Source organism: Thamnophis elegans, chromosome 1 (genome assembly GCF_009769535.1).
Source record: "Thamnophis elegans isolate rThaEle1 chromosome 1, rThaEle1.pri, whole genome shotgun sequence".
Taxonomy (NCBI): domain Eukaryota; kingdom Metazoa; phylum Chordata; class Lepidosauria; order Squamata; family Colubridae; genus Thamnophis; species Thamnophis elegans.
The window spans coordinates 60,121,642-60,133,646 of NC_045541.1; the positions used below are offsets into that span (position 1 = coordinate 60,121,642).

A 12,005-nucleotide genomic window follows, 5' to 3' on the forward strand; every position below is an offset into this window, starting at 1 on the left:
CAATTTGGTATAGTTATTAAAGCATCAGGTTAGAAACTGGGAAACTGGAAGGTTAGAAAATGAGTTCTGGCCCTGCCTATGTCACAAAGCAAGCTATGTGGTCTTTGGCCACAAACTTTCTCTCAGCCTTAGGAAGTAGGCAATGGCAAACCATATATATAGATCTCTTCAAAAATTCCATTTTCTATCATCCTTGCCAATTTCCAAAGCAACAGCTGGAATATCTGAGATTGAAATGGCCAAATGGCAATGTGGGAGAAGAAATGACATCAGAAAAATCTAAGGCTTCCTCCATACCTCTGCCATGTTCCCAGTACAAAAGGAAATTTTGACCAGCCATTGCTCACAATAGGAAGATATTTTCTATTTAAAATATGAAAACAATAAAATAATGATGTTCCTTATACTACTAAATTTGCCAGAGGTTTCTAATGTGGGAGTATCTGGCCAAGTAACTAGATTGCTCTACTGTGAATGAGAATAGAGGCTCAAGATACACATAACGGTCTTTGCATAATAATGGTGCAAAGTAGCATTTACAAACACCAAGTGTTACATTATAATTTTGCAGTGAAAGTTGTATTAATAGAAATCTTACCTCCCATAAATCCCAAGACAAAGGCTAAGCATAGCAAAAAGCAATGGGGAAACAAGCATTAAATCTTTATTATTTCAAACAACATAAAAATGCAAACATACCAAATGGCCCCAAATTTTTAATAATGTTATACATTGAAACTAAGTAATGTGGTTTATATTTTGGATAGTCCATTTCAGTAGTAGACTTGAAGGACCAAGTTAGGAACAGATCCTCCTGGAGATAATGATTCTATGTGGTCAGTAGACATTGACCTATTGGGCCATGATCAATCAATTTCAGTTCTTTAAATATTTCAGTAGTCAAAAGGAGGAAGATGGCAAATAAGATGGATGGGGTCAAAGAAATGTCCTTCAAAGAAATCCAAGTTACAACTAAATACAATACAAGATGAAGAGTGTTTGCCTATGCAATCATCATGAGCATCTAATTCTCAATGGTATCTAACTAATAATGCTCTATCAGGTATGCCTGATTATTTCAGACTTAACCAAATCTTTAACATTGCAACTTGGCTAAAAATAAACCATTATTCCGCTCTCCAACCCTTTGCACTGTTTGTAATACAAGATAGGATTATTCTAAGAAATAATGGATGTGAAGCTCTTAAATACATTAAATAAATACCAAATATTACTGCTGTTCAACAAGGCATATGCAAGACTCAAGTATGCATTTAGTCACCAAGAAAGTGGTGGGATTCAGCCAGTTCGCACCTATTCATGAGAACCGGTTAACTTTCTAAGTAGTTCGGAGAACTGGTTGTTGGAAGAAATCTCATTTTTTTTCCCCACTTTACAGGGCTAATCCTGTAAGGAAGGCAGGAACATTCTGGTGTTGTTTCTAGCCTAATCTTTATTGTCCTGCTTACAGAAACTGCTTCTCCAGTTAACCCTTGTTACAGTGTAACAACTGATGTAAAGCGCCCATCGACCTGAGTGACATTGAGTTGGCCATGCCCACCCAGTCACATGACTACCAAGTCACACCCACCCAGCTGGTCATTAGGGCAGAGAACCAGTTGTTAAATTATTTGAATCCCACCACTGCACCAAGAGTTCATCTGTCACACCATAACAATTCTCCCCATAAGAACCCATAAAGTCTCTACTGCCTGGTCATGGAGTGAAGGAATGACAACAGGTAAACCAACCTGAGTAGCAGGTGTGGGTGACTTCCCTACAAGGTTGTTATCTGCTTTAATGGGATCAAAATCCAGATCCAAAAGGCTGGCTCCTTCCTGGAAGGACCCAGGGGCATCAAACTTGGCAGCATTAAAGGGAAAAAAAATTAGTGTTTTTAGACAGTTAAACAGTTTAAAAAATAGATGATATATGGAAGATGTTATCTGCAAGATGAAGGTGCAAAATGTTATATATTAAATATATATTCATATATGTTGGTTGTCCCTAATGTACTTAACACTTCTGCATACAGTAGATCAAATATTCAAGTATTAACATTTTACAAAGCTCAGACCCTGCATTTGTTAGTTCACTGCCCTAGGCTGTCTATTAGATCAATTCCATACACCCAAACAAGAACTCTTTGACTGTCTCAGGCTTCACTGATTCAAATCCTATGGTGGACCTACAATTCCCAGCACAACTGTTGTATTGATACCACTTTTCTCCTTATCTTTTTAAAAAAGTGATTGGATAGCACTTTCTGTGAAAACATCTAATTTAATCTCACAATGTTTCTATACCACCATCTTTTTCTTTCTTTAAAACCTATCTCTGGTAACCCACCATATTTTTCAGACTATAAGACACACTGGTATATAAGACGCACTAAGATTTCGAAGAGGTAAGTAAGAAAAAAAAGTTTTTGTCCTACCCGGTTCCCAGGAGCACTCTGCAGGCTTCAGCACGGCTGGGGTAAGACAAAAATGTGCTCCATTTTCACAAAAATGGGGGCATTTTTCCCTTCCCCCAGCTTGCTGAAGCCTGCAGAGTGCTTCTGGAAGGAAGGCAAAAATGTCCCGTTTTTTGCTCATTTTTCACAAAAATGGGATGTGGGGGCAGGGCTTCAGGAGGCCCAAAATGACTGTATTTGGTGTATAAGACGCACCAACATTTCCATGCTCTTTTAGGGGGGAGGAAGGTGTGTCTTATACTCCAAAAAATATGGTATTTATCTGAAATGATATAGGGCATCCTGCCTGAGCAGGGGTTGGACTAGAAGACCCCCAAGGTCCCTGCCAAATCTGTATCTGTTTCTGAGTGATTCCTCAACTATTCTACCATATTAAGGCAGTTTCCTTACTGGGCTCTTATTTTGAAATAATAATAAATTACAGAATACCGTAAACATTTAGGTTATATTGCATCCAAGCAAAACAGAAATACCAGCACCCTCTTATTAACAAGCAGATCATGTAATCTTGCCAAGTGATACTATCAAAAAATATTTTCATAACACTGCTTAATATAATTCAAAAAAACTAAATCATTTCCTAATTTCTACTGGGTAATACAAAATAATTGTCAACACCAAATCTCTACCAAAAACATAAATATATCAGTTAATGGATATCTGGTATTTTTCAACTAAAGAAATCTAATATTTCTAGATTATTATTTAGCATATTATATAATTTCTCAATTTTTACTTTCTTTATAAAAAGAAGAAAACCCACTGAAATCCATTCAACTGAGATGTTTCCTGTTCCTTCACCTCCACAATATAAGCATTAAACAGTCATAGTTAACCTGTATTTTTCACTTAATGATCCTGAAAACAGTTTCTTTGGAAACAAGGTCCACTTTCTAAGTTTTGTGTATATGAAATAAAATTTTAAAATAAGGTCATAGCCATGCTGGATTCTTACCTGTTACTTGTACCAGATGTTGAAGAGTCTTCTTCCTTGACCATTTTCTCTATCTTCCTAAATAATTGACCCCGCTAAAAATAGAAACTTGTCCGTATACCTATCACTCCCCATCCTTATCCACTAAAAATTCAAGTTGTTTTCTAAAGATAGTCTCCAGTTCAAGTATCCTACACTCTGAACCTGTCCCAATCACAATGTTCTGTTTATGTAAGGGATTTTGCACAAATACATACAACACAAAACATGGTATAAAAAATGCATGAGGCATGCTACGGGGAAAGGATAAGAGCAGACAAGGATGGAAAGACTGATCAGTGGCCTACGGCTTTCTCAAACATTAAAGCATGAACAAGTTTTGCAATTGTAATTCCTGAATGGAAGAAATTCTGTCAAAAAAAAGTTCAAATTGTTTATTTTTTAGCCTCAAAATAAAATAGCAACGCTTGCTTGTGTATTTAATACACAGACATAAATTTGTCTTCTGTCTGTCATTGAGAACCACACTTGATGTGACATGCTTACTCCAACCATATATCGGAGTTTTTAAGGGCTAGAATCTTTGTACATCAGCATATACTTTAGGAAAAATGGCAACCTAGAAGATGTCTTGTTTTTTCCCTCATATCTTTCCCCCACTCTAACTCCCTAACTCTAACTTCAAACGCTATTTGGACGACAAGTAAAAAAAGACACAGTATCTAAAACTTTTGCCAACTTCTATTCTTATAGCAGTTCACAAAGTTTTTAGATAGAGAAGAGAGTCTTCTAAGTTTCTGCAAGGCCTAAATTTAATGAGATAATAAACTAATATCCCAAGTGTAACACTTCGGTCTGCAGAGAGAAAAACAAATGTTAAGTATGTTCACATGAATAAACTGGTCATTTTTTTCCCTTTCTTCTATGGGTTCCCAGTTGAGTTTGAAAGGTCTCTGATACTCATCTGATGCTCACTGCCAGTGTTAGCACAGGGTGATTCCATATTACTCTTTGTCTAGTACTAATTGAAAACTAAAGTTTTACCAAAAAGAGATTGAAAACTTGTTAATCGTCATTTTGTATCTCATTTTCTATCTGAGAGTGAAAAGGAAGTTCTGATCCACCAAGCTATTGAACACTACATGCAGTGTCTATCTGCCTCTGTGGGGTGTCCCATCACATTGGCAACCTGAGGCCTACACTTGCCTTTTCTCCCAAATTCAGGCCTTTCTCGCAAAGTCTCAGTCGTCGAACAGGAGGAAGAGGTAAAAGCCGCAGGCCACCGTGCTGAGGTAGGGAAGGAAGAATGGAGTCAGGAAACATACATTCTAGAGGTGTCATTGATTGCTTTTTATGAATTTTTTTTTAAAGAGCATTTATCACAATGATGAGGAGGAGGAGGAGGAGGATGACAAAAGTTGTGAGAATGAGTCCAGAAAACTGGTCAGGCTGCTTTTTTAATCTCATCATAGTATCTAAAGTTGGGTCATCAAAAAGCGGTTCACCTATTGGTCAGGTAAGTCCAGTGGTGGGTTTCAAAAATTTTTGGAACCTCTTCTGTAGGTGTGGCCTGCTTTCCGGGTCCACTGGTGGAACCTCTTCTAACCAGTTCGGTAGATTTGACAAACCGGTTCTACCGAATAGGTGCGAACTGGTAGGAACCCACCACTGGGTAAGTCCCTTAGAAATTTGCTCTTTAGAGATTAGCTTGGGAGGTCATCAGATTCTGATGGGCTGGTGAATGTTAGCAAATTGTAAAAATAAATCATTGGGCAAGGGAATGACCTCTCTCAATATAATCCCAAAGCTCTTAAAACCATTAGGAGAGAGGACATTTGTGATGGGAAATAATTGGCAAGAAGAACTAGTCAGCCCATGTTTGATCTGAATAAACAAGGAAGACTGTTAAAAACACAATAAAACTTCAGATTATTCTTGCACAAGCCTTTAAAAAGGCAGTGTCCTGCCCATGTATTAGCTCAGAAAAATAGCAGCACAAAATGATCTCAGGGCCACTGCCTTTTAAAAGAAGTCAAACAGGTGGGAACCCCAACTGTTTGGAGTTCCAATTCACACAATTCAACTCCATTCTTTGGGATAGAGGAGACTTAAATGTCAAGAACTTCATTGGTGTAAGGGTTTCTCAAACATTATGGGCCAAAGCTCATCATAAATAAAAATAGTGATTTCCATTAGGGAAAAAAATATAGCACTTTTAATAATTATATATTAAATTATATATAAGGAGCAGTTCCAGTACGGGGATCATTTGATGTGAGTGTGGTTTAAAAATTTGTTGTCTTATTTTCTATGCTTTTTGCATTCCACTAGATCCACACACACACACACACACACACACACACACACACACACACACACACACTATTCTCCTATTCAGATCAGAAATCCTGGTGAAGAACACCAAGGAAGAAAGCAGGTGCTCTGTTTATAATATGCTTCCTTCTCTGTTGTGTTTCCAGTTAAGAATCCATCAATGTTTAGGGGTTTCAATTCACTATCCCTTTGGCCCAATTCAAATCCCTTTGACTGCTTACCCTCTGAACAGTTTTCTTGGCTTGACACCTCTAGTAAGGAAAAGAGTGGAAAAGTGGAGGGAGGACAAATAGAAGAGAGGACAAGAGAGGGCAGGGAAGAAGGAGAAGCTAACCTGTGAGGGGGTTGTCACACTGATCTCTGGGACAAAATTGTCATCAAACAGGTTGATGATGTTCTCCTGCTTCATCTCCTTGGATGGAGTGAGTTTTGGAGGTGGTGGCACAGGAGGGCCTTTCCTCAACTGCATGCAAGTGAACACATGGCCACGGCACAAACAGCAACACCCAAAAAACCAGAGACAGGGAACCAGGTTAGCAAAGTAAAAACAGTTGCCCACTCGTATTACATACAAAGAGGGTCAGAACAAAAACACATGGCAATAAGAGGAAACAATCACACTCTTCCAAAAAGCTTTGCATCATTAGTTACACTTCAGTCGTGGGCAGGTTTCCCTTCTGCAGAAGAGAAGCGTAACATAATTAATGTGCATAAGATAGGACATGCAAACATATTTAGAGTCTGTACAACTTTCTGGAACAACAAGGTAGGAAATTGCATATTACTTTTTTTTAATGTTCTATGAAGCCAGAGATGCTAGCAGGCCTACATGTGCAGAAATATCTACTTCCATAGAGAAAAGGGTTTCTAACCAGCTTTGACTGATTCCAATGCAGAAGACTCCCAATAATGTAAATCTCAATAATCATTATTATAATGTGGTAATAATGTTGCCAATGGGGTAGTTTAAACATTACTCAATGTTAATTAATAGACATTAGATCTGATTATTTTGGAATCATGACATCACGCAGTAGAAGAAATTAAGCTGGTCTGAGAATCCCTGTTCTCCTAACATATTTACATCAAGGATTTTGACTTATTTTAGTATCATCAGGTACACAGCATCACATCAATAGGATTGTAATATATAATCAATATGTAATTGATTTTCTCTTCTGTACTATAACATTCTTTCTCAGATCTCTTCACAGTGTTAGGTTTCTAAATTCAGTGGGATGAATCTCAGTTCTAGGTAGAATGTCAGAGCAGTAAGTTGATTTTCAAAATTCAAAATAATTTGATTGTTCTAACAATGTTTCTCAGTCAAAATGATATATGTACAAATCTACCATGCCCCGTTTTGTAAGAATAAGCGATTAATCATTGACAAATTTCTATAACTGGTGTGTGCTAGGTCATGGGAAAGGTCAAAGGACAATTCACACAATTTGTACACTTGCTTTTTGGCAATTCTTAGAACTTGATAAGCTTGTTCAAAATTTTACTGCATTCTCTTTTTTCATTTTTCATTTATTCGATCATTTTATTTATGATCGAAGCACAACCTTAAAAGTAAAAACACAACTGTGCAGAGAAGAAAAAATAATGTGAAAGATAAATAGTAACCCCCCAAAAATAAATAATAGATTGTTTTTCAGAATTTTTCAAGAATCCGTGCTGATTGAGCAAAATTTCATGTCTTCTTTAGATATAAACATATGGAATCATATCACCCAATTCTATTTCTAACACTACCTGGGTTATCTAGCAACGATTATATGAATCTTTTTGAAGTCTTTTATAAAATGGATAACAAATTAACATATAGTGTATCCATTTTGGCCCTCCTTGATCTCTTAGTGACCTTCAATACCATCATGATTTTATCCTTCTGGGCCAACTCAAGGGATTAAGAGTAGGAGGTATGGTGTTACAATGGTTCCCCTATTTACTCCAGGGTCAGTTCTAGTCAGTGTTGGTAGAAGGAGAGGTTAAGTCTGAAGCCCTCATTTTGCAGTTGTAAATTAACGCAATAAATAAATAAATAAATAAATAAATAAATAAATAAATAAATAAATAAATAAATAGTTTGCCATTTCTATTTTCTTTAATCTCTGTGGCTAAATTCGCTCTGTGGCTAAAACCCATGGGATTTTATGGTATTTTTATCTCCAATAATATGGAGAGCAATGTTCAAGTCTGCCCATGGGGAAAGCACTCCAATAATTGTCAGAAGTGATATTTGTGAAATATGTTGTGGGAGTAAAGGCTCTCTTATTTAGCCATCATCTACTGTAAGTCTGGAAGGATCAGAACTCATGTCCCTTTAATGCTAGATATTCCATCATGTATGTATGTATGCATGCATGTAATGTATGTAACATATGTATGCATTCATCTCTCTCTCTCTCTCTCTCTCTCTCTCTCTCTCTCTCTCTCTCTCTCTCTCACCCACAGTGCTTCATAGCTTAGTTGATTTCAAATCCTTCCATTGTCTGAAATATCCAGGATTCCAAATGCAACAATTCATTTATAGTGCAACATGAACTGTGGAAATTTGCTTTAAGGAATTTTGCCTCAAGAGTTTCAGGTCTTCTGCTGTTTCCAAAAATAGGATCAGTGAACTTTGCAGCATTTGGACTGTTTTGGGACTTGGAAACCTTAAAAAAGAGTTACCTTCTGTGCTTAAGCTTCTCTGTATTTCATATGAGACAATTTCCCTTGTCTGATCTTCTCTTTCAAGTCTTAGACAAACCTTCAAACTTACACAACTGTGTATTCTTCTCTACTAATTATGTCTTTTGTTCTACAAATCATTGCCCTATCTCTTTCTATTGCAATTTCAGGGAAGAACCTAACCCACAGAATTTCATGTCCCATAGAAAGGTACACATTGCCATTATATCAAAAGAGTGGGTCCGATTAAATTTCATCCGGCATACTCTCCTTCCTGATCCTGTTCTGCTATACCATTCAATGAAAATAAATTCATGTGCGGCTTCATCTGTGTCAAATATCACTTACCATAAACAGACCTTTTATTTTTAGAGCAGCATGGCTGAATCCCATAAAGGAACTTTTTTCCTAAGTGGGTGGTACTTGTACTTCCATGAATTATTTACTTGAGTTGGCAATCGCAGTGAGAAAACAAACATTAATTAATGTTTATCCCTTCATGTTTATTTCTGTGATAGGGCTAAAGGACTGCAAGGAGATACAATAGTATATATATATATATATAGTTTGGAACTAGTTTGGCAATAAAAATGACTAACCCATTCCTAACTTTTGAAACTCTTGCCACTCTCATTCTTCTTTTATTTGACTCATCTGCAAGCAACATGATGCCAGAGTTACAAAGTTCTTAAAAGAAAGGTCTTGAAAACCAGCCAGCAGTCTTTCACAAGACCAGAGATGTTCATTGCAAAAGAGTAGTATTCTTGCTGTAGGATCACATCCTCTACTAAATCTATATTTAGGTCAGTACTTCCTTTTCATGACCTGGCAATTGATAGTTTGCAGGTGACCATTTTAGGATATGACCTATTTAATGTACAGTAATAGTTTTTTTTTTAAAAAGAGAAATGGCTATCTGATCCCATAAGAACTTTATTATCTGTGTAAGCTTCATTCTCCAGGCCTGCCAATGTTTGCATTTCGAATGTTTTCATTTGAGCATCCTGGGTAGATATTGCAGTATTATTATTCTTTGTTTAAATCAGTTTAAATTCATTGTAATGAAATGGCACTTCATCAGCGGATTCTTGGATATTTATATTGCCATTGTCACAACATTTATACTTGGTCCCGCTGCTATGCAAACAACTGTTAACAAGGATTTTAAATTAACTAGCTTAGAGGTTATATCGGTTTCTTCTTTTATGGAGCTATTTTATAATGTAATATTATATCTATTTTTTTCATTTTCCAGTTCATCACTTGCAATCTTTCCATGCTTGTCAGAGATTTGCATTCATGGATGTGATTCTACATTGTATTTGTCTTTTGGGGGCATTCACATACTCACATTGTCTGCTGCAGCTGTTTTGTTACCTTTTCTGAAAATAGTTGCATGCTTTTCTTTACAGCGTGCACCTGAAGTACTTTACAAAAAGCGGAAATGAACATAAGTGTCTATAAAGTCCCTACATAAAAATTAAAGCAATTTCACATTAATTAGCATCAATTTCACCATTAGGATAGTGAAAAAATACTAATTTCTTCTAGATCTACATAATAGATTTGGCAGCATAATAACTGACTCAATAAAAGATTATCCTTTTGAAATTCACATTTGATAGTCAGTTTCATGTGAGACTTTCCTACAATCACTCTGTGGCCGGGAAGGATTAAGTCCAATTAGTCTCCAAAATACTCTCCTACCCTGAAAGGCATGGAAAGGAAACAAATGTGATAAAATCACACCACCTTCAAAATAATTTTAAAACTTTAGTCATTCACCATGCCAAAGAAAATGGTTTTTTTAACAATGCAAATTAAAGTTTTACAAAATTGAGGATAAGGATAATTACAAAAAAAAATGACTCAAGGTTGGCAGAGAAAGAGTTAAGGGCATGAATCATGATACAAGTATATTTCTCTGCCATATTAATTTGGATTTTGGCTTTTCACACCAAACCCTACAAATTGCTATCTTATTGCGAATTGTTACATTTTATCCTCAGAGTTTTGGTACTATTAAAAGTTCTTGCAATTGTTCTAATGTGTAAGGTTTGTACATATTCCACTGGATGGGACATAATCTACATCATACCAGTCTTTTGGGAGAATATTATTGTGTTTGAGCTTTTGCATTGTTTTCTCTCCTAGCAATGTTATTTTGTATTTGAATAATGCATCCTTATAATGACAGAACAGTAATTGCTCTGTTTTATTCTTTTATGGTGACAGATATCGTATTCTAGCAAGAAGAACTGGAAGAGAAAGATTTGGTTTTTTTCCAAATTAAATATTTCATACAAGTACACAGAGGTTTAAAAGAGGAGAGTATCTGCAATGCTTAAATATTTTATGCTATTCACAGGAGGGAGAGCATTGTTAATGTCTCTCAAATTTTCAAGTACTCTTTTAAAATCTTAGACCAAGGTTTCTTTTTTCCCCCTCCTAACATTGAATTTAGTAATTTACCTCAGGTACAAATTGCAGTACTATGCTAAAAGGGTCAATTAGAAGCACCCCTCCTACGACTCAAAGTAGGAGTCTAGTTATTAAGTACAAGTATTTGTGTATGTCTAAATACACTTTCAGTACATATTAAAACTCAGATACACATTTACAAATTGGGTAGCTTATTACTTTGACGATCACCAAAACATGTTCTAAACCAGAGGTGTTACTGTGACTTTTTCCCCTTTGCTGAATGGGCGTGGGATGGGCGTGGCCGGTGTGTGATGCATCCAGCCTGTGGACCAGGAGATTGACTCTGTTGTAAACTATGAAAGTCATTTAAATTGAAGTTTAGCCAAGAAATTTATTTAAAACTCCAGTAAATCAATGTGGTAGCAATACTGTTAGAGTTTTTTAAAAAAGGAAAAAAAGGAAAGAAATATTTTAAAAGCAACCAAATAAGTTTTCAAGATTGGTTAGAACTTGTCTTAGAAATCAGAGAGAGAAAGATGAAAACACTGCAGACTTATAAACATACATGTTATACTAATGTATTCTACCAGCGTTGCCTCAGCAAATTTATCTAAATGAAAACTGCTCACACAGTACCCGGCCCCATGGCATTCTATCAGTTTTATTTTACTGAAACAAAACATTTCACAAAATGTATCTCAAGTAAAATGTACTTGCTTTGGTGTTTTGTTAACTAAAATTGCTGCTAGACAGCAACAAGGCACCCCAGAGTGTTCCTGTTCTTATTAGCAAATTAATAGCATGAACATGGGGGATAATTTAACTATCCAGTCCAACTCTGAGTCAAATACACAGAACAGCACATTTCCATTGCTCTATTTATAGATGGAGTGGGAAATTTGGACTGTTGAGCCAAACAGTCATTTATCCAATGTATCTCTAATTATAAATAGATTTTACATCCCTCATTCCTGAGTTTTAACGTACTTCTAAACTGACTCTAAAGATTCATTTTGAACTCAGAGTACCTCTAAGAGAAGACCTTGTCTTTTCCTTCTCCCAAGAACAATACTCTTCACTGACCAGAGAAGTTTCCCCAATAGGATTGATAAATGTATTCCATTTGCAAGTTTGATTAATGGTTTTATAAAAACAGGG

General features: G+C 36.1%; 1 protein-coding gene across 3 annotated transcripts in view; it reads right to left on the bottom strand.

The window, feature by feature from the left end:
- BIN1 (bridging integrator 1) overlaps positions 1-12,005 on the bottom strand; it is a 136,680-nt gene that overhangs the window by 10,950 nt on the left and 113,725 nt on the right. For 2 of the 3 annotated variants that reach the window (XM_032216899.1, XM_032216915.1), the window contains 2 exons: positions 6,079-6,207; positions 4,617-4,697 (listed from right to left, as the gene is read on the bottom strand). In XM_032216899.1, coding sequence (XP_032072790.1) covers positions 4,617-4,697; positions 6,079-6,207 — 210 coding nt within the window. The remainder of the gene's footprint in view (positions 1-4,616; positions 4,698-6,078; positions 6,208-12,005) is intronic. The other variant, XM_032216907.1, reaches the window with a different exon arrangement.